General features: G+C 35.9%; 1 protein-coding gene across 1 annotated transcript in view; it reads left to right on the top strand.

The window, feature by feature from the left end:
* The window catches only part of GUCY1A1 (guanylate cyclase 1 soluble subunit alpha 1), a 38,919-nt gene extending 18,048 nt beyond the window's left edge, over positions 1-20,871 (top strand). Inside the window, exons 2-9 of the mRNA XM_054203639.1 lie at positions 3,789-4,200; positions 7,168-7,229; positions 8,878-8,936; positions 10,019-10,728; positions 12,219-12,704; positions 13,201-13,344; positions 15,486-15,640; positions 17,746-20,871. Of these exons, the coding sequence (XP_054059614.1) occupies positions 3,952-4,200; positions 7,168-7,229; positions 8,878-8,936; positions 10,019-10,728; positions 12,219-12,704; positions 13,201-13,344; positions 15,486-15,640; positions 17,746-17,947 (2,067 nt within the window). The 5' untranslated portion in view covers positions 3,789-3,951 and the 3' untranslated portion in view covers positions 17,948-20,871. The remainder of the gene's footprint in view (positions 1-3,788; positions 4,201-7,167; positions 7,230-8,877; positions 8,937-10,018; positions 10,729-12,218; positions 12,705-13,200; positions 13,345-15,485; positions 15,641-17,745) is intronic.
* The last annotated feature ends 3,476 nt before the right edge of the window (positions 20,872-24,347 follow it).

Below are 24,347 nucleotides of genomic sequence, written 5' to 3'. Positions count from 1 at the left end.
TTATATACCCCCCTTATATAAGGGGGTTTTACTGTATGATTGATTCATTGCACTGTATTTTGTGGCACTGTCAAGGAGGTGTTTTAGCAGAGGAAAATATTCAGAAGAAACTAGTAAAAATAAGCATGCAGGAAGGCATTTTGGCTGTAAGACAAGTGTAGATGTAAATATACAATGAAATGTTTGCACAAAGCATTTTGAGCGCTGTTATTCTGCTGCTATGACTATACTATGTAAAGTCATCTTCATTTTTCTGAGTGGCACGGTGCCATGTTGCATTCAGCCAGACACTAAATAAATTGGTTGCTTGTAGTTTGATCTCACAGCAGATTATTTAATTTTAATTTTCAGTTTGCTTCCCAAGGTAAATATGACAGCAATTAATATAGCAGAGATGGAGAATTCACATTCACATTAAACGCAGTTGCTCCCCTGGGATGAGCTCTCTCAAAGCATGTTCGGAGAGGAATTAAAACCAGAAACTTTTCCCACGTTTCCTCATGTTTCTTATTTTTTTTTGTTTTCGTTAGAAAATGTCTTTAAACATTGTGAACAACGGGAGGGCTGGTGTTCCTCATTCTTGAAACACATCTGGAAATGTTTGACCTAACCTGTGATGTGTGCCATCATCTTTCTCATACATTTTAAAGTCAATTATACTGCTGAAATTCCTTTTGTAATCTCTACACTGTCGATTCATTATCATTCTCTTGTCAGACCTTTAAAACTAATTACCGTTTGAATGAGACAGGTTTTCCTATAACACAATAGGCTTTTTTTTTTTACTGTATATTAGTTATATTAAGTGCAAAATGCACTTAGTATACCAGATGCAAACTTGACGTTTTAATAAAGGAAGACCTAGTATATGCATGGTTTTTTTCAGTATTTGAATTCCCTGAAGTGTCATGGAATTAGGTTTTCCACTTTGTTTCTTTAAAGATGTGATTTAGGGGTCTTGTCATTGCAGAGGTCAGGAAGAGTCTTGAATTGGTCACTGCTTGGAAATTGTTGTGCCTATTAAGTTGATACTGGTTTTGAGCTGGGATATATCTTATCAAAGGACCACCCCATTTGTTTCTGGGAAAACTTCGCTTCAGGATACTTTAGAGAAGAGTTCTGCAGGAAGGTTTCTTTAGGAACTGTGTCATCGTTATTTGGAATTTGAAGATCTGTACATTCACGATACTGGTTTTGTACAACAGTATTATTACTAGAAGCACCACGGATCTCCACTTTTTTGCAAATCAGTTATGATTTTGTCATAAATAGCTACTGGCAGGACCCCAAGGTCATGTTCAGAGCAGGGGCACAGATTCCAGTCCCTACCAGGGCAGGAAGAGGCTGAACGTGGGTGTCCTGCAGCACAAAGGATGGCAGGCTGCATCGCAAAAGGAAGCTGCAGACACAGTAGCTGCATGCCCAGCAGCTTTGTTGACTCACGGATCTTCACATCAGTCCCCTTTTGCCCCTGAATAAATCCTGGCCCATGACTGTCTTCTGGGACCTCTCCTTCCCACCTGGCAGCTTCTGGGGACTTCAGGTTTTCCAGGTCTAAAATAATGGCATCGCTTCCTTCACAGAGCTGATTCTACCTACCTGGATGTTTTTCCTACCTCATCAAATGTAATTTAATTTAAATGCAATATGTTAGCATGGAGGTGAACCCCCAGATAATTCCAGGTTATTGTCTTCTAGAAACAGAGAAATAGTTTCACCATCAGGGAAAAAAAAACCAAACGTCAGAACTATTGGTAACTGCTGAAGGTCATTCGCTTCCTATGTTCTTAGTTTACTGCAAATGCAGTAAATATATGTTGGTATCTAATGTAGCCATTAATTTGGTCTTTCACTCTTCACAGAGAGAGAAACTTTTTTTTTTTTTTTTTAAAATAGCAGCACATATCCATGCAGTATTAAATTCACTGGGAGATGTTTTAAATGTTTTATTATAATTTTTTTCCATGAAAATGTATTTCAGATTTTTTTCCTTCCAAAATGCTGGTATACTTCGTTGAAAAAGTTTTCGTAGTGTTATTTTATAAGTTCAAGATTTATCTTGAACTTGCCCAAATTCAGCAAAGCACATAAGTATACATGTAAGATCCATGAAAGCCATACATTTTTTATCCTTTGACAATGGGTGCACGTATGCATTTATGTTACTATTTTTCTTGCCAGTTTATGTCAGTACATAGGTCAGTCTAACTAAAGAAAAGGTGGTTCTTTTCTGCTTTTCTTTTTTAGTAAAGTAATAATATATGGTTATAAAATGGCTCCTGAATAAAAATACTTTTACATATATATAACAATGTTTGCATTATACAGAAAAGTATTATGTGTATTTATGTATTGAGAGTGTGGTTCTTGCTTGACATTTTTCACTGCCTCATTTGCTACACAACATTATTCAGGAATAAAAAATAAAGCATTACTGATATCCATGCAGTAGAAACAAATGAGTTTCTATGTAAAAACTGAAATCAGAAATATAGAATGTTATGTAAACATTCTTCAGCCTCTTGTTCTTAGCATTGTGTTTATTGATTCTTAAAATAATACTTTAATATTTTTGATAGATGGTCCCCAGAAGCTGTCCTGACACCATCAGAATTACAGCATACTTTAAAAGAGCCTTTTCTGCCAAATATGTTTTTTCAGCAGCAGGTCCAGCCAAAGTAGCTTCTGCCTGTTTCTCCTCTTAACTGTGCCACTCGTGCTGGGTCAGCAGCACTCCTCTGCTGTGCCATTCATTCCAGCTGTTTCAAGAGAAGCAGCTGATAACCTGTATCGGGGAATTAGTTATTTTTAACCCTGGTACAGTTGCTGTGTGACCCTAAAAGCCCTTTGGGTGTCTCAGGGGCAGAAATAAGCAGTGTGGTGCACAGGCTGATTAAAGCCATAGTGCATCTGAAAGAAATAGTTACTGTGCTCTATGTCCAGAGAGACAAATGTAATTCGTCAGCTACTTCCAGAGTCACCAAAAGCTCTCAAGGATTACCTTGTTAGAGTATTACATGAGAAAGAGAGGATCTGATTCAGTCAATACAAAATGAAGCACTTAAGGGAAGAGCCTTTTTCAGATTTTTACTGAAATAAATGTAACAAACAGGGAACAATTATTAAAATGAAAAGTTCAGCCTTTCTTTTTAATGTGTTGATTGAAAGATATCACCTTTGAAAGCATAAAAACCCCTTGGTGTTTCCAAGCAACTTCATCAGTTATGTGGTCAAATACCCATGCCGTTAGTTGTCACCAGTCAGTCGCTTTTACACGAGGAGCTAACCTCTGGTCTTGGATGGTTTGCTGTTCCAGAAGTGCAACTTTAGTCACATATTTCTCTATGACAAAAAGGATAGCTTGGGCATCAAGTAAATTGAGATGTAAGTATCCATACCAAATCAGTTTCATTGTGCCGTATCAGGCAGTTTTTAATAGCTGCTCATGAAGAATTAAAAAGGTTTTCTCATTAGAATTCTGCTCTCTGCTCTTTCAGAGACCTCATCCATCAATGTGACCAAAGATATATCAGATAAAACAACTCCTCTGCCTTAATAACCAATTCAGCCAAGAACTTAACCATGCACGTAACTTTAATTACCTGAAGCACTGAAGTCAGTAGGGGTTACATGCTTAAAATGGCACGAGTTTAAGTGCTTTCCTGAGCAAGGTCCTAGAAAAGCCATTATTTTAATGCACATATGATAAAACTGTCATATCACAGGAATTTATAGGAGAAAATAAATGGGTTTAATTTTTTTTTTTTTAATTTCTTCTTGTTTTGTAGGGGCACACATTTGTTCCTGTGGTGATTTATAGCTACCAATAATCTTCAACAGTGGTTGCCTTATCTACTATTCTGGCATCTTCTGCTCTTGTTAGTAAACAGAAGAAAACTATTTAACACAAAGCCAAGTACTCTTAATCTCAAGAGAGAGACTTCGTACAGTATGTTCTGTACAAAACTGAAAGACTTGAAGATCACAGGGGAATGTCCTTTCTCCTTACTGAATCAAAGTCACATTACTGAGGACCATGACAAGGACTCCACAGAAAACAGCTCTGGAGCAGCTTTGCCCATCTGCAAAGAAGTCCATGAAAAAGATGCTCAAGGAAACCTTCCACAAAGGAAAACGAGCAGAAGTAGAGTCTACCTGCACACATTAACTGAAAGCATCTGCAAACTAATCTTTCCTGAGGTAAATAGATACTGCATAATAATAGTAATTGAATAGCATTAAATTATAAATATTAAAAAATCATTTTATGCAAGCCTTTAGATGTAAGCCTTTAGAAAGTTTGACTTCAAAGTTTGTGTTCTTATGTAGTTCTGCATAGTTTAAATCCTCATTTCGTCCTCTTCCATTCCTTCTGGATACAATTTTGCCACAATCAGTTCTGTACAATTTCATGTCATCCCTTCCACTGTATTTCCATATATTTTTGTCTTGTTTTTGCAACCTTCCACTGATCATTTTAATTGTTCTGTATAAACCATGTATTTCTGTAACAATCTTCTACATAGAGATACATTTAGAGAAACTCTGCCTTGTTACCTAATTATGTAAATTATGTGGTCACCTCATCAGTTCACCTAACTGAATCCATACTGCTATGTACATTAGTCACTGTCACGAAAAAAATTAAATAGCTGTTTTCACCTGTTATGATGCTAATCTCCTGCCATACTATTTTTGAAAACATTACTGTCTGTGTTTACCACAAAGGTATTTTTATGTCTCTGCTCAACTCAGCTGAAAATAGGTACAGTGCATGCACAGTGGTTTGCTTGAGTGGAGATGAATGCCACGGTTTATCTCTGTAAAAAGAACATGAAAAATGCAGCTCCGTAACACTGAACACTGGGGCTTGCCTCAGTTCTGTGGAAAGTGTGAAGGAACTGACCGGTATATATTGGGACTACAAATGGCCAACTTTGTATACCCAATTGATTACAATTCTAGTACTTGACATTCAGCATACCTTACGAAATGTGCTGGAGTTTGTTAAATCTATTTTAAACCTGTTAAATATGTTAAATCTATTAGATCTGGTTTGCAACTTTTCATCCATTACCCTTTTGTTAAAACTCACGTTATCAATTTTTGATAGACCCCTTTTTACCTCTGCTGCACTTACACAGAAGAAATTAATTCCTTTAAATTGATCTTTAAACATATAAAGGAAAAGACTTTTAACGCCAAGATGAACTGGCAAAGCACCCTTCCTATGGTGTCATGATTGCTATATTGCTTTTCTAGTATATATTTGTTGGTGGTATTTTTAATGAAATAATTGGTTGTTTTTTTTCTTTAAAGAGTGGTAAAAATGTATGCAGCTGCCCATCATATAATCACGATATCATAGTTCATCAGCTGAGACAAAAGCTTGGTAAAGTCAAGGATATTATGACCAGGAGCTACTGAAGTTCAAGGTTATTGTGGCAGCTATTTACAGTTATTCAAGTCATATTCATTGGAACTTTCCAAGTATAGTAGTTGGTTCTCATGCTGATTTGGGGTCAAGACCTAAGCATCTTCCCAGTCTGGGTTCTCCATAGAAGGGTTTTGCTTGTTTAAAAACATATTTTTCATTGCTTATCTACTTTGTAGTGCCTGACTTCACTCACCATCAGTGACTAACATCATAATCTTTCCAATTGGAAACTCCAAAACAGGGGGCTGCATCACGACCCCAACTGATTCATGAACTCCTCATGAAAACAACGAGTAATGCATGGAAGTACAGGACATAGTGAATCCAGAATAAGTATTGATTAAATTTGAGATATAATGTGGTGTGTGTGATATTGTTTTACTTGCTTCTTTGGGTGTTTACAGAAATATAGAGAACATTGCTTGGAGATAAGTAACGAATTGGATGGCATTCCACTTACTGTACCAGTTTATACACAGATTTAATTTACATTGTGTTCATATACATGGTAGAACAATTGTTTGATTTAGATTTTTGCTTGGAAAAAGTCTCCGGAATATATTGTGTTTCTTTCACATGACACTTCCCTCGTGTGTGTAAACTTTGCTTTTGAAAATACAAAAACTACAAGATGCAGTAGAAAACACTAGTTTCTTCAGGGAATGAGAACCAAAGAAAAGCCAGAGCATAGCAAGCCTCACAGAGAAATTCTATCATGGCAGTATAGTACTATTTTGTGTCACTCTCTTGATGGGAATTTTGGGTTTCCAATGATCAGAGACTACACACATCAGACAGCTTTACTTTGAAATATGCATATTTTAGAAAGTGCTGTATTTGGTCCAGTCAGGACTACAGAAATGATATGGAACCATGGGATCAAGGTAAATTAAGGTAAATCTTCATGGTATTCTAAAGGTTCTTTTATTATGGAATCCTTTTACAAAGGTTATCTACAGTGACTAGATTTTCATCTGGAGGATACATGGGTTTGCAGCATACATAGGCAAATTCTTCTTTTCCTACAAATATAAAATAAATTATTCTAACATTGTTTGAAATGCTGTAGCCTTGAAAACAGAAAAGAAGGTAATCTGAAGCACAGAATGCTATCTTGATGTTTTGATCAAACTACATTTGAAACTCTGTTACCTTGTGCGATTTCAATCTTGAAACTTCTGAAAATTGCCCTGAAAAAATATTTAACTCTTAACATTCCAAGAAAAGTTACTAGTTAGAAGAGCCCCTTTTTAATGTTTTGCTGTGGGCATAATGCAGAATGTAACTGGCGTTTTCTGTTAGGATAATATATTTTAAACTGGAAAGATTTCTTTCTACATTTTGCATCCATAGTAGGGTGGGGTTGTTTTTTTTTTTGTAATAATAGAAAGTTGGGTTAGTTATACGTGCTTGTTAGCAGCACTGTCTTTATTGCCATCTGTGCTATCTGACAACTTGGAGGTAAAGCACATCAGTGTATTAAAAATGCACAACCACTGGCACATGTCATCTAAGGAGCTTAATTATAGTGGTATTGGAGCTGAAGACATCAGCATAAACTAAACCCTAAATGCAGAAATGACATGTTGTTTCTGACCACTACACCATCTTGAAAAAAGATGTTAGTCCCAAGGACAGCAAAGTAACTCTTCTCTGTATAAAAATATATTTCGTATGATTAAATTTTCAGCAACGATGTTTTAATCAACATACCTTTTTTTCTTCCCCAGTTTGAAAGGCTAAATCTTGCACTTCAGAGAACACTTGCAAAACACAGAATAAAAGAAACCAGGTATGTATGTATAATGGATTTGCCACTAACTTCACAGCAAAAATGTTTTGCAAACAGTTCATAAGAACTGGGGTGGTGAGTGGGAATCGGGACTTCTGGAATCTGTTTTCAATTATCTTGTCAAATTGGTGTGTAACATTTCATGTAATTTAAGTTGATAATGATTTGGTTTATTTTAAAATATTCACAAATATTTTAATCCCTCACAAACTTCATTTAATGGGCAAATTTAGCCATTTGTGCAGGGAAACAGATGAGGACTTTGTTTAAAATGAGCAAGTGTTCTAGAGGAACTCAGTGACTACTCAAATAGATGGAAAGGTAGACATGGCTGTGTATGGATCTAGCCCAGTGTTTCTATGATCCCAGGAAAAGAATTTTAAATGCAAACAATTAGTATAATACAAAAAATATTGGCCTCTGATACAGTGAACAATCATACACTACAGATACTGACATACATATTTTCACTGGGCTCACTCAGCTCCTGCTTTCTCTTTCTGAGGAACTCAGCTTGATTTTCAGCACTCCTTGGTATTAATCCAATATTATTTGATATCCGATAATCGTTTGAGCTTTGTAGGGAGTGAGAATTTCCTAGCGTGTCATTATACATTGAGGATTCAATTTATTGAATGCATCTGAAGAAATAAGGCACTTCTTAGTTTAAATCTCCTTTCAAAAGTGGAGAAAAATAATGAAGTTGGAAACTACAATGTTGCTCACCTTGACAAGAATAGATAATTACAATATATCTTTTAAATTACACTTCATATTTTTAAAGCAGTTTACATGCATTGACTGAATCAAAGATAGCTGGTCAGATGGACATTGCAATTGCTGACTGGCTTATTGATGTGAATATTTGCCCTGTCTTTAATTATGTGTTTCTTCCTGGAGTATTTGTTTGAAACAAAAAATTATTATGCTATTCTGAATGATGTAATAATGCAAATGTAAAACAGATCTAAATGTCTGTATTGCTTTTGCATATAAATATATCTAAGATATTTCAAGCAAAGAAATTCAGAAAAAATGTATCAAATACTTATATGGAGGTTAATCTAAGCTACATGCCCTTCTTATCATTTTGGGTCTGACATTCAGGTAGACATTTATTGACCTCAGAGAACTCAGTTTTGTGTCACAGGATCTAGATTTCTACCAATGAACAAGTAATTTTTCAAGTTAATAGTTTTTATTGGTATTTCCTCTCAAAACAGAAATACTTTCTCACCTCCTTTGAATTTAATGCAATGTAATTCCAAATGCTTGGAATTCTAAATTCAAATTATATTTTACCATATGCTATGAAATACAGTTATGGCTTCAAGCGAAAAAATGAGTCAAACAAAAACCCAGGACTGTTGCAACCTAAAAGAGTTTAATCAATGACAGTCTATAACATTTGGCCTCAATCCATAATCTGAGCTCAGACCACTAAAACTTTCAATTTATCACAAATGCATAGGATAATCTAAGATCCTACCAAGACCCTATTTTGAATTAATGAAAAACTGCCTATTTGATCGGGAAACTCAGTCTGTACACATTAAAGGCAGGGTAGGTAATCTCTGTTGCTTACTATTTTTACCATGTTTATCTTGATTTTTCAGGGGGTTTATTTATATTTTTATCATCTTTACAGAAAAACTGGGGATAGAGAAGATTTTGAAAAAATAATCAGTGATCATGCTAATGCAGCAGGTAACGTAAGCTTGTTTAGTAACAGATATATATAAAAATATAGAGATTATATATAATTTTTATATAAAATAATATGTGTATATATAAATTAGTCTTGTTACTAAGAAATAATTTCCTCCATGTAAGGGCTGCAGTGATGCTGACAACACAGAGCCTAAACTGTGATCTCTGCAACTAACAGGTCAGAGTGTCAACATTTGAGCTAAAAAGACAAGTTTCTCAAGTCTGAGCTGCCATAGAATCATCCACTCCTGAGATCCAACAACTAGAGGGAATTATAACATACATTCAGTGATAAATTACAGTTTTATACTCATGAAAAACTTTTTGATCCTTTTCATCTTCTGAAGAACTGTAGTCTGTCAGAAGAGAACTGCTGTAATTTGTAACAGGGAACTCTCTGGCTACATCTGTAATTGTAAATTAATATTTCCAGGAACTGAAATGTGGTCTTTTGTACACTTAAACTGTTAAGCTGGTCCTGGCAAACAGTTGGCCTGTGACAGATAACACTTTTCCAAATGATTCCCAGTAACAGTTGGGGAGCTGGAACATTCCCAACAGTCAGTCTGCATGCAGCTATCCTGTTAAAACAAATTTACTAGCAAAGATAAGAGCTGTTCTGTGCCAATTGGCATCAGTGCCCTGGAATAGTCCTAGCATCATTTAACTTATTGGATCAGGCATAGTACTTATATCTGCATGTGTACACAGATGCTATGTTATTCTAACTTTTTATTGTCATTTAAAGTTTTTGAATTCTTATTTTATTTCTTTATATCAAGCTAAGGGAACTGGGTTAAATCCTGTGCCAAAACATGCATTCATTCTGTCTACATCTCTACAAAGAACACTGAGTCTTGGATCTTTCCAAACTACAACCTATTGTCTCCCTGTTTTCCAGGCACCAAGATTATGTCTTGGTTACAGCAGGACTCCTAAATGAGAGGGTCCTCAGGTGTCAGTGCTGGACTAGGAAAAGATATTGCTAATTTCATTTGGTCTAGCATTAAAAAAAGTGGAGGGTAGCCTGAGATTCAGCGTGATGAGTGCAGTTCTGACTAAAATGTGATTCCCTGCAGGTGTTCCTGTGGAATCGCTACGGGAATCTCTTGGTGAAGAGCTATTCAAAATATGCTATGAAGAGGATGAACACATATTAGGGGTTATTGGAGGAACTCTTAAGGACTTTTTGAACAGTTTCACTACTCTGCTGAAGCAGAGTAGCCACAGCCAAGAAGCAGGAAAAAAGGACAGACTGGAAGATGCCTCCATATTATGCCTGGAGAAAGATCAGGACTTCTTAAATGTGTATTATTTCTTTCCTAAAAAAATCACGAGTCTTATTCTGTCTGGTATTATTAAAGCAGCAGCTCATATTTTGTATGAAACTGAGGTGGAAGTGATGCTCATGCCTCCTTGTTTCCATAATGACTGCACTGAGTTTGCTAATCAGCCTTATTTGCTGTATTCTATACAAGTCAAAACTGCAAAACCTTCCTTATCTCCATGTAAACCACAGTCTTCACTTGTGATTCCTGCCTCAGTGTTCTGTAAGACTTTCCCATTTCATTTTATGTTTGACAAGGATATGTCAGTTCTTCAAATTGGAAATGGGATAAGAAGACTTTTGACGAGGAGAGAATTTCAAGCTAAGCCCAATTTTGAAGAGTATTTTGAAATTCTTACCCCCAAAGTAAGCTGCACTTTTAGTGGAATAATGACAATGCTAAATATGCAGTTTACTGTACGAGTCAGAAGATGGGATAATACTGATATGAAATCATCCATGGTAAGAGACTTTTTATAACCATTACTTCTGTGAGGAATTTGTTTTCTTCAGATAGGATTAAAATAGCCACAAAACATGGTGCACTTTGCATTGTCTACCTCTCAAATCTAATACAACTGAATAATAATGATTTATTGAGGACACTCTAAAATAATTCAGATTCTGAAGCCAATATTCAGTCAAAACTCTGCTTTAGGACTTTTACATAAGTAAAATCTGACAGTTAAATTGATTTTATATTAAAAAAAAAAATTGAAATACTGAGATAAACTCAGTAAATTGAGATAAAGTCAATGACATGCCATGCTGCTGACAATAAGGGCATCTCCAACACAAAGACAGATTTATCAAAGTGCCCCTCGATCATCTGGAAACAACAGCTGTAGGATTTGGGGAAAGACGTAGACATTTCCTGTGCTCGTTCAGCCTTTGGTATCTTTGGTATTTTGGTATCTTTGATATTCTCATATTTTCATGAGATGAAATTGCCAAAGGTCCCACTTAGTTTCAGCTGACGGGATTATGTACTAGCTTTGCTGAAGCTGGGTCTGTGTCAAATGACCTGTGACAGTAAAAAACACTGAATATTCAATGACTGCTTTTATTCATCACTGGCCCCAGCTGAATTCCAGCTTATATACACCTGAGGCACTCCAGGATGAATTACCAGTTCAGACTGAACACTCCAAGAACTTAAATGAAGAACAGTAATAAAGGTTTCACCCAGTTATTAATGAAGTGGGAAAAAAAATGTAGCACTAATTAGCTACTTCATCTCAGATGCATTTCTGCATTAGGCAAATTTAATGATTACAAGAGGTAGTAGACACTGCTTTGCTTTTGCATGTACTTACACATGCAAATGTATATTAGCAAGTAGCAGGTTTTCAAAAAATGATGTGTCAAAGCAATGTTAAGCGGAGCTCTGCAGCACCTTGGACATTACACAACTGAATACGGAAGAGACATAAAAACACTTCACTTTTTTAGATTAAAATGGGATATTTCTACCATTCATGCCTTTAATTTTAAATTGCAGTGAGTACTGAACATCCTGTGATAAAACTGAAGCAGATTTTCTAACATTATCTTACAAGGAAAGTGGTGCATGAACTAAACACTAGTTTATTAGCAGAAATTCATAGCCCACTATAGTCAGCAACATTTTATCAATGCATGAAAATGCACATTATTCTTTTGTTTTTTCTTCCTAAGCCAAAACTGGTACTGATATTCAAACATAATTAGGTGTTTATCCTTAAGTTGTGGTCTAACTTTTTACCAGAAGGCTCAAGCAAAATAAACTTATTTGATGGCTCTATGATTTAGCACCCCATGTTTTCTCTTAAGCAATTAAATTAAAATGTGAGGACTGTTGACTGGTCTGTTTTTCCTCCATTTCAGCAAAATGTATTTCCTCTAGAACTTCTTGCTTCTAAACCATTGCCACGCATGTTTTGCATGAATTCTTGTTTCTTTAACTGTTTCAGGTAATGGATCTTAAAGGCCAAATGATCTATATTTTTGAATCCAGTGCCATCCTATTCTTGGGATCTCCTTGTGTGGATAGACTAGAAGATTTTACAGGACGTGGATTGTACCTCTCAGATATTCCCATTCACAATGCATTGAGAGATGTTGTTCTGATAGGAGAGCAGGCCAGAGCTCAGGATGGATTGAAGAAGAGGTTAGGAAAGCTAAAGGCAACCCTTGAGCAGGCCCATCAAGCACTTGAAGAAGAAAAGAAGAAGACTGTAGATCTTCTGTTTTCGATTTTTCCTGGAGAGGTTGCTCAGCAGCTGTGGCAGGGACAAGTTGTGCAAGCCAAGAAATTTAATAATGTCACAATGCTTTTCTCTGACATTGTTGGATTCACTGCCATTTGTTCCCAGTGCTCACCTATGCAGGTTATCACCATGCTTAATGAGCTTTATACTCGCTTTGATTACCAATGTGGAGAGCTAGATGTCTACAAGGTACACAATTTATTGCATTTCTATGGGGTTCTGGGGCAGTAAAGGAAATGAAGACTAAATCGGACAGAAGACAATAGAAGTGCAAAAATTCTTTTGCCCTAAACCCTCATTATAAGAAATACATATTAAGATAAATCACAAAACAAACAAACAAAGAAACCCAACAGAATCATCTGTTTATGCAGCCAAGAGAGAAACCCATCAAAACTTAAGAGTTAATTTTTAAAATTACTTTTAATGACAATGATGTGAATCTGGAGTGAATAGGTGTTTAATGTAGATATTGATGAAGGAAATATTTTAGCATCATGCCCAGCAATAAATACAAGTTGTATTTCCCTTTTGAATGATACTGCAGGATTTGCCCAGGCGTTAAATAATTTAGTGGGACAAATAAGACTCAGTCAATATGTAGGTACAATTCTTACTGAAACCACAGGCTATTCTTTTATACGTCAAACAGTATAACACTAAGGAACAAATGTGCCTGTTTTAGGTTGAGACTATTGGAGATGCATACTGTGTCGCTGGAGGTTTACACAAAGAAAGTGAAACACACGCTGTTCAAATAGCATTGATGGCCCTGAAGATGATGGAGCTGTCAGATGAGGTGGTGTCTCCCCATGGAGAGCCTATCAAGGTCATATATTTTATTGTATTTTATATGGTTAAAGTGGGCATTTTTGTTTGTTTAGTTGCTTTTGGGGTTTTTGTCTCAAGGAAATTTCATTCACATCATTGCATCAGCTCAGACAAATTCGGGAAACAAGTGTGTATGGCTGGAGAGACTGACTTTTTTAGGTCTATGAATGAGAGTATTGTGGAGAAGTAAAGATGAAACAGAGATCTGAAAATCAGCCCAAATGACTGAAATGCAGTGAAATCAATAGGTGCATACTGACATGCTGCATTTTTTGTCTCAGTACCAATACATTTGTCAGTGGCATGGAATATTCTGTTACTGTTTTCTAATGAGACTAATCCTGTCTCAAGATTAGACCTGATGGGAACATCTAAGTCTTTTGAGGCAACAGGTATAAATGTGAATCATCAAAGACATGTTCTGATTGCAGTAATCCACCCATCTTTTAAAGGATTCTATTGCTCTTCTTGTTTTACAGCCAGATACTGAACCACTACCATAAGATGCTGTCAAAGCAACTGTTAGATTCAGTGGTAGTTATATTTATGGCTCCCTTTCAATGAGGACTTATGCATGTACTGAACTTTTCATGTAGGTTAGCCTCTCACTGAGAAAAAAATTGAAAGGCCTGGGTGCATGACAAATGGTGTGGACCTTCTACTAAGTTCAAATGTCCTGGAATGGGGACATATTATTTTTAATACAGGTGTCTTGTTCATTATGTCTTACATTTGCTCATTTTTAACATTTATCTGTTCATTTGTTCCTTTAGAAAACTTTGGGCTTCTTTGATTTTAGATTAAGGAATATTTGTATTCCAAGACAAAGAAAATGGTTATTCAGAAGATTACATGCTCCAGAGTTATCACAGAGAACAGCAGTATTATATTATAAATAAATGTTGTTCTTTTTGTATTTCACAATATCAAATTAAATTACACTTAAAAAATCTGGAAACATCCTGACAATGTTATAACATGTTTATCATTTGCACACAAACGCTACCTCTGTAATTTTGGATGAGGAATGCTATTACATTTTAAAAAGTAATTTTAAAATAGGGATGAAAAAACTGTATTGTAGAAGTACCTACTAGAAGCTTTTCAGAAGAAAACTGAATTCTTTCTATTTTTAATGAAAACATGCATCTATTTTAATGAAATGCTTCATGAAAGCATTGGCTGTTTTGCAAAGCAGCAAAACGGTCACAGTCTACAGTCATAAATGAATTGTCAAAGACAAAGGCATGACTGCAAACTGCTTACTTTAAGTCAGACTTGTATATTGATGTACATATTTCAGCCATCTGCTGTAGGGGTCGATTTTACTTTTGTTGCAGGCTTTTCTGCTTTTCCACTCAAAATTAGAAGTTGGGACTTCATAATGATATGATATTTTCTTGATATGCAAAGAGTAGCACCCATAGAAGATAGGCAAGGTTCCTGACATCATGCCATTATTGTGTCAGAGTGCTATGTCTGCATATGTATAACACACATAAGAAAAAGAACACATCTGAAAAAAAAAAGGAACATAGAAAGCAGTACCAGCTAAGCAAAACTCAAAAATCTGAGTATGAGTTACAAAGAAGAGGTATCAAAATGTTTCAGCTGCTGTATAATTTGATTAATTATTAAAATTCTGTACTCTGGGATTGGGATTTACTCTATGTGTGATCTTGTCAATGGAGTTCAGTTGGAACTAGAGCATGTACATACTGTCTTTGCTATTCCCTAAGACTTGTCTTCTGACCTTAACAGCAAAACAAGTACTAGCCATTAACTGTCATCAGTCTAACATTCTGTCATGTAATTACTCTCAGGAAAGTATCCAAGTGTCATAGTAACTCCTGGTGATGTTTCTAAATCAATTTACTGCTGCAGAGGCCAGCGTTATCACAATCATATCAGATGAAGGATTACTTACTAAAAAGGCAAAGTAGGGTGAACTTCAGCTAGTTTCCTCTCCATGAGCAGTGATGACCAGAACACAAACATTTTAAGGAGACTGTACTAACTCAGTGCGTATTAGTTACTCATTCTTTCTTTTTTTTTTTTTTACTAGACAAAGAATTTATAAAACTGACTTTAACCATTTCATTTTACCTAATAATGCTGTTTTCTGACTTTTATTTAAAGATGCGTATTGGCCTTCATTCTGGATCTGTCTTTGCTGGAGTTGTTGGGGTTAAAATGCCTCGTTATTGCCTTTTTGGAAATAATGTAACCCTTGCCAACAAGTTTGAATCATGCAGTATACCTAGAAAAATAAACGTCAGCCCAACAACCTACAGGTATAGTGCTTCATATCTGTAAAATATCCACCTGAAGTAGTTATTGTAACAGTTAGTGATCTTCCTTTCCCTCTGTTTGCACTGCTGTTTTTTTTCCTTTTTCTCTTTTTATCTTAACTGCTCATGAATGCACCATTGTTATTTTTAGTCAGAATGCAACCAGCAGCAGCAAGAAAAAGGGTGAAACAAAATAGCTGATATTGATTTTTCAGATGTTACATTTAAAATGAATGGACTGTCTGGGCCAATTTTGCTTCTTACCCTACAGCTGTATACATCTTGGGGGTTTTGTTGTTGTTGTTGTTGTTGTTGTTGTTTTTTCTCTCACATAGAGAGAGCTCCTCTTTGAGCTATGTGGCTTTCAGCGTGAACTGGATGCCAAACTGGCTGCAGGTGCTCTTGAAAACAACAACCGAACTGAAGAATTGTTAAACATCACTCTACACACCTTCATTCTCTTTTGGTTAGGGAAGATGAATGAATAGGATGCAATGAATCAACCAGGCCAGTGTTTAGTTTATACAGATCTTGGCCCCAGCTCAGTCCCAACCTTTTAGTATGGAACTTAGGCTGTACACTGAGTGTATCCACATTTTTCGTAATGTGTACTATGTGATTATGCAGACAGCTAGCAGGCTCTTTCGTGGGAAATACAGCATATTTCCTTTGTCCTCTCAGCCTAATACTCTCTTTGTACTACCTTTTATATTGTATTGATAAATTGCCTTACAATATGTTCATGGCCAAGTAATAGTGTCTTATAGTGCCAGGCAAAATAATAGGAAACTGTTCTGAATTTGATGGTAACAACAGTCTACATCTGAACTCCAGGCTCAGGTCTGAATTTTATGCCACTGAGCTGATGGAGATCATTATTTCTTCCAGAGTGGCCAAAAGTTTTATAAGAATGAACTGGAGAGAGTGAATCTACTAGTAGAAGGTGATATGGCTGGCTGGGTAAAATAACCAGAAATATGGATATAAATTATTTTTTCCTTTCAAGAAAGCTCTGCTACCCTCACTGTAGCCTGGACAGTCAGTTATTCCTACTCAGCTTGTACCCACTGCCATGTATCCGATAATGCCTTGTGGCAAGGTTCTGTAGCCAATGTCAGAGAGAGAATTTGGGACAGGATCCGGACATCCCCTGCAGCATGTGCTATGTGACTTACAGCATGCCAAGCTTTAGATTATCTTGTAAGGTGATTTAAATAAAAGTATCACAGGTTTTAGGGCACACAGCAAATAACCTCTTAGATCATTAACAATATAGAGGTAGCACTAGTGTCGACAGTGCTTATGTATGTCAGAAGACCAGTGCTGGCCAACAGTGATTTTTTTCCGCTGTCCATATGGAAAATCATTTTGAATGGTACTGTCTTTTCTTAAAACCATTGGACACTTCGTCACCACAAGACTCGCCTATAACTTGTGGCATAAGTAGGTTTCTGCATGACTGTGTATTCATCTCAAGAAAATATTTGAAATGAGTATGCTGTTGAAACAAAGAGAGAATTAATTCTTTGAGTGCCTAGAAAATAGGCAATTTGGTTAAAGGGTAAATTATTATTATTGCTGTGGTATGTTTTTTTTCCCTGAGTGAATGATGTGTTAACCTCCTTTTTGTTTAGTGATTTTTTCTTTTTGATTCATACACCAATTCTAAAAACATATTGAGAACATTATGGCACCTTGCTCAACTCCTATATATTGCAATAATTGTTTGGAAGCTTAGATACCAGTCATCAGTATTTACCCCTAGAGATTAGCAATCTGTGTTTCAGATATGGAGGACCACTGGGTTTAGTGGACTTATGTGTGAAAAAACAAGATTATTAGAATTGGTAAGAGGATCTGAATATTGACAAGACAAAAAAAGAGAGGCAATACTCCTCTTTGCGCTGGTGCACAAGTTAATAGGTTATTAAGGTTACCAAATAAACGGTATTTTTTTATATTTTCAGTAAATAACAGATAAATATTAAATTAGATTCTGCTCTGCTACATTCTGCCCTGCTGTACATGAAGAATTATTGAATGTCTCCACTTGTAGTAACAATTAGTGACTGATTCATTTTTAATAAGATGATTCATTTTTGTTCCAGGTTGTTAAAGGAATATCCAGGTTTCGTGTTCACACCTCGCTCAAGAGAAGAGCTTCCACCAAATTTTCCCAGTGATATCCCTGGAATTTGCTATTTTCTGGATTCTTATGTTCAAGAAACAAACTCACAGACTTGGTTTCAAAAGAGAGATTTGGGAGATGGCAATGCCAATTTTTTGGGTGAGGAAACAGGAATAGACTAAATTGTACATTCACAACTGTATAGAATGAATTTATAAATATTTTGATTTTTTTTTGTATAAATTGAAAATTTTTAAAAATGTATGAAACATGAAAGCACTTTAGATTGTTAACACCTGAAAGCCAGTATTAAAATTTCAGGAAGTATGTCACTGACTACTTTTTATTTTTCCTTTGCATAAGGAACATAGTCACTAAAATAATGTTGCAACTTCACTGTTGAAAATGCTACTAAAACCTACATTTTCCGTGTGGTAATTTGTAAGTGCTACGTAACAACTCTCAGTTTTCTCTGTGCTGAGAATTCTAGATGTATTCTACATGCAATGTGTCAGGAAATGTAATGTGTAAGTGATGCAGCCACATGCAGTGTTGTGAGCTGGTGCTTATCAATTACTATTAAAATGTATTTTCTTAGTGATTCCATAACAAAATATCCACTGAAATATTGTAATTGCTATCACATACTTCTTCCAGTGCATCATTCGGGTCCCATCCTAGAAGCTGCTGACCATCTTCTAACACTTGAGTGGAGTCAATGTTTTGAGGGTGCTCAGCATCTTCTGGATCAGGCTGCTAATTGTAGCTAATGCACATATACATAGCAGAGTTTGCTGCTTACTGTTTCATGAACTTTATTTTGTGTATAAAATGAATATTGATTAAAACACTGTATAACCACATACTAAAGTCTCTGTAATCATCAAACAATATTTTTGTTCTTGGGGTTTTAAAATACTTTACAAAAAATAATAATATCCACTTGCTATTATGTATTAGAGCAATAAATGTTTTCCTTTTGTTGTCATTTAAATTTGAAATGTTTTAAAAGAAGTGTAATAAAACATGCTTTGGACTGTTTGCTTAGAAAGAAAATTCCAGTCAGACTGTATAAAATGGAACAAAAGCACAGCAGTTTAAAGCTAGGATCCTTATTCAAGGACAGCAATGTGGATATGACATGTTATTGAAATGCTTATTGTATACTCACTTAAAGTTGCCAGGGGAATCTACAGATGAACAGAAATGTTTTAAAACATATGAACACAGATAACAGAGTATTAATAATAGTACAGTACAAGCTTTTCTATTGTGGATGGTGGAACATTAGTGGAGAACTCTCAAGGGTCTGACTCTAGAACTGGCAGAATAGAGTTAGTTACGAGTCCTGAGTTTAGGATTCTGCCTCTCTAACAGACCCATCTGCACTGAAATTTCTCTGTACCGCAGTTTGATCCCAACCTTAGGCTGGAGAACTGCACTGCTTACACACATGCAAATATTTCTAGTATTATCAAATATTAGTCATTATTCTTATCTCTTAAACTCTTGGGGTTTGGCATATCAATGCATAGAAGTCTCTCTTCAAGCTACTTGCCACTGAATCAGATTTTACTCTTTCAATATTTACAGGGAGCAATTACATTAGACTAAGGTGCCATTCTGTTAATTTTCTGAACTTGACTGATTCATTCTGAAGCTCAATATACTGTTTATGCTACTATTTTTCAGTAGAAACTCGTACAGAGCATGTATCATCAGAGCCTTGAGAAAAATCCTTATAAGGGACTACCACTAAGAACATTTTAAAAGCATATTATAATTCAGATTTATTAATTATCTGAATTATCTGAATTTTGTTCAAACTTGAAACATTGAGTCCTGCCATTGCTTCAGGTCTCCTATATCCATGCAAGTATCTAAGCATCCAAGATGCTTAGAAATAATTATGTGACACAAAAATGGAACATGAAAGTCTCTCTTTATATTATATATATACACATCTCTCTTGCATGCGCCATATATATACACGCACATGTACAAGCATACATATTTGTAATATTTTTAATAGTAGTGTTTCAAGGAAACAAGAACTATGCAAATCTTGGCAACTGATCTTTGCAATATTATTTTGGTCAGAAAATTCTATTCTATTGACATAAATATGCAGAGGCTAGTAGCAGTCCCATGTGGGTGCTTATGGATTTAGAAATGTGGGAGTATTTGACTACTGACTCTTCAGTAGGCTTGTGATATTAAGCCAGTAATGACTGAAGTCAGCAGGAATCTATCCTTCCCTGTCATCTGTTGAATGTTAAAAAACAAATAGGCTTTTAATTAAAAAGGATTTCTTTCTCCATATCTACTGAATGGGAGGGATTAAGGAGTGAATTTCCTTTTGTCCTGGGAAAGAACTATTGCTGGACTAGATGATGGCTATTCTCAAAGCCAGATTTTATATAAATCTGTCATGCAGTAGCATGTTCATCGTGGCAGTTCCTGACACCTTCCTAAATGTATCTCTGTAAAATAAAATGTGCCCTAGGCCAAAGTTCTTATTACAGATAAAATTCATCTTCCAACATTACTTTTTATAACTCCCTTTTTTTTATTACACCCTGGGCTACATTACCAGCTAGGATAGAATTGCTCTAGAATTCTTTTTTATTTCACTAATTTTTTTTTTCTGAAAAGTTCAAAATGTTCCCATGTCTACTTCAGCCTTAGTTCAGAGAATAATCCTAATAAAGCACTTAAGTGTACACATAAAGCAATATGCTTGAATCTCAGTGAAGTAAATAGGATTTAGGCATGTATTTAAGACAATGATTCAAGAAAGTTCTTTAAAATGTACTTGTGTTCAGACCTGTTCTGCAAAAAAACCCACAAGTCTACATTTAGCTTTAAGCATAACTTAAGAACTTAGGTCTCAGTGGAGCTGTTCCTCTGTTTTAAGTTTTTTGCTGAATGAATATGTATTTAATAAGGGATAATTATTTTTAACTAATCTTTTCACTTCAATTAAAGCCAATAGAAAAAAAGGAATCAGCCAATAAGCAAATTGTTGAGATAAACAAAAGGAAGGCAATTTAACTGATATAATACTGGGAGATTTTGCAAGGAAATAAAACAGTTTTTAAGCTGATGTGTTGTATAGTATTATGTTGTATGATATTGTGAAAATTTTCAGAGACTACACAATGCTATTTATGTAAGTATAAAAATGTCTTAGTATTAAGTCCAGAAACAGTTTTGTTATTATCTGAATTTTTATTTTATTAGTTCATGAAGATTCCGTGGGGCTGGTTCCTATTCACATTTACACTATGTGACGGAAGATACATTTTTAACATAACTGCAATTTATTTGCCAAAAAGGTGTAAATGGCCCTTGAAATAAATAAAAAGTGGGTCCTGTGAATCTTAACAGTGACATAGCTAAAGTAAAAGCTATAGCAAAAGAATTTAACTAATTGTATTTCATTCAGGCAAGACCTGATAAGATTTCAGGGAGATGCTGGAAAAAAAAAGCCTCATTGCTGGTGTCAGAGGAAGTGCAATTACTGCAGAGCTGATGTTTTCTTTCTCTCTGAACTACTGTGCAAAAGCAAAGCAAACGAACTCAGAAACTGACAAAACAGTGAAGTACACCTGTAATCGAGCCCCAGGACAGATCTACTTTTTCCTGTGAAATCTTACAAAGGAAGAACAGAATTCCCCCAAACCCAGCTTATTTCTGCCATCATTTTCTTTTGCATTCTCTGCAGAAACAGCTGCAACAGATAGTACAGGAGGCAAAGTCAGTATTTCCAGCCGAAAGCCATCAGAATTGAGGGGATTTTCTCTTGAAACTTGGCAAGGGGACTCTCTTTCAAACCCCACCCATCCTATAACCTAGCAGGCCACTCTAGCTGCTACCATTCTTTATGCCTGCTCATTGTTCTGCAAAAGCAGTGGAAGGGGAGGTTTTGTTTCCTGTAACAGCAATAATTTTTGTGGCTATTTGCCATATAGCATACAAGGGACTGTGCTGCTTTCAAAGCCCTGTTCCAGTTTATCAGAAGTCGGCTTGGTAGGAACCAAATTTAACTTCGAGGCTGTTCTTGTAATGAAATCTAGGACTTTCTTTTCTACTTTTCATTCTGCCATAGCAATCTTTAGAGAGCTCTAAAACCATCTCTGATGGTATGACTGCTCACAACTGCATAGGAAGGAAATAATCAGATATAAGCTTTTTTTTTTTTTTTTTTTTAATTTCTCAATGCCATTTGCATGAGTTCACTGGCAGTCCTTTTCTGCAGAGCAAAAGGAGAGAGTTAAAGCTCACTGTCTTATGTTACTCAGCATTACTCTTATACTGAAACACAGATAAAAAAAAGATGGAAGATGGTCAATGGTTCTGGAACCTCTGCTACATCCAAATGCAACAGTTTAAAGATATTCACTCTCCTGAGCACAAAGTAGGATCTGAATGTTAAATATGCAGTTAGGCTGGGATGTGAAGCTGGACAGCCAGTCAAGGAAATAATAAACTGTGAAAGAATCTAAAACAAAGTAAACAACCTTATAAAGTTGTGTCTCATCTGCTTCGGCAGATTTTTGATGCTGACAGTAATGTCAAGTTGAGCCAGTAGTTTCCTAATATAAATGGAAATGAGCACATTGCTTTGCAGCCCTATTATAAGGCCTCCTTTGAAGATCTGTGCTGAAATTGTTTCTCATTATCTGAGCAGTACAAAGATAAAAATTCTTGCACCGCTACACCAACAAATGCCATGTTTATGAGTATCCTGCACACACAGCAAGTAATGGGAAATAACCTAGAGGAATACATGCAGTAACATCCCAAGGATGTGAAAAGGGGCAGATTACGTCACAGGTACACTTTCCAAACAAAACCTGACACAGAAATATCAAGAACAATAACATTCCCAGGAGCTTTGGACTACAAGCCTCTGAGAATTAACAGGAGTCTTTCCACTGATTGCAGAAGGTGTTAGGGAAGATTTGGACATATGATTAGTTTGCTCTGCATGGCTAAGATTACATTCCTCTTACAGGAGGATGCAACAGAGCCCACAGAGTTTCTCAAATCTACACAAGTTGTTACATTACAAAACAGCATTGACATATCGAGGGCTGTTTCAATCATAGCTTGTCAATACCATTATTGGAAAATTAATGTAAAGTATAGTGAAATAGTGTATAGTGGTATGTTAGAAATAATGAATCTTGCTGACGTGATCTTAAAAAAAAGAGCTTATTTTGCACCTGAGAAGTATTAATATGACAATTCCAAATGTCAAGTCTCAGACCATTATGATTTGAAACAGATAAATAGAAAATACCCATTATTCAGTTTGATGTCAGTAAAGTTACTGCATCTTCGGTAAGTGAAATCTAGGAATACCATATAAGGCAGCATTTTTATTCAGAATTACAGTAACAATATAAACGGTAAGAGCAAAGTCCAAAGTAAAAAATGCAACTTATTAAAATACTTTCTTTTATAGTGCTTGTATATTAACACAAACCATATTGAACTGAATGTAGACGTTCTTGGCCAGCTAGTTGTTTTCCCAAAGTTATTGTCTCAGCAGCTGCCCTTTCATACAGCATAAAAGGGTCATATGCTACTTTTTGCTTTCATGGATCTCAACAAGAATTTCCAGATGAAATTAGCATCTCAAAACAGGAAAAAACACGTATACCATCACTTAACAAGTACAGCAGTTGTTTTCCCCTGTAATCACTGACTGGCTTTCTGACGGCCAATGCAGGAAATTCCTCCTGCAAATAACGTTCAGGGGGACACAAAGGGGAGAAGCTGCCTTGTGGGATTTTAGTTACAGAAAACACTTTCTAAAAGGCTTTCACACCAGCATTCCATCCCATGCACGTCCTGGTTGTGGCTAGTGACACAGCTACTCTCCCACTCCTGAATACCAACAAGCAGCTGGGCAGCAGGTTATTAGCTGTACCTAGTGCAAGAGGATCCCCAAATGGGAATGCTATTACGTGCTATAGTGAATAAGCTGCAGGCTTCATGGAAGCGCATCAGATACAGTCCGAATAGTTGTGTGATGTGCATAATGCACATGACCTAACAGTCCTGATACTGATAGGGTTGGTTGGGCCTTGAAAAAACAGACCAGTATTAACAGCTTAGTCTGACGTGTACTTTATCTTGTTGACTTACATCCCTTCCTTCATCTGAAACCAAATCTTGCTTAAGACCTACCAGACAGTCTTGATTCAGCAGGCATCTGGAATGCAGGCTGATCCCTCTCAGCAAATCACTTGATTGAATTCTTTGATTCAGCATCTTCCAAACTTCTGAAAGGCAATCCCTGTTATAGAAAACTAAATCAGTCATTGTCTGCTTTAACTCTGCCTGTGCTGTTTTCACTTCACATTTTATAAATCTCACCTCAAACGCTAGAACTTCCCACTTGTATTACAATGGCTTAATCACAAGAACAGTGTACAAATGCAACCTACCAAGCCCAAACCAAATCAGAAGAAGAAAGGCAATTTTCCCAATTATCTAAAGCAATTTTGACCTTTGCAGATAACAGCACTTTTGAAAAAATGTCACTCAGGTACACAAAATTGCCAGGAT

This window comes from Rissa tridactyla, chromosome 5 (genome assembly GCF_028500815.1).
Source record: "Rissa tridactyla isolate bRisTri1 chromosome 5, bRisTri1.patW.cur.20221130, whole genome shotgun sequence".
In the NCBI taxonomy this organism is placed as follows: domain Eukaryota; kingdom Metazoa; phylum Chordata; class Aves; order Charadriiformes; family Laridae; genus Rissa; species Rissa tridactyla.
This window is presented reverse-complemented; position numbering and strand designations above follow the sequence as displayed.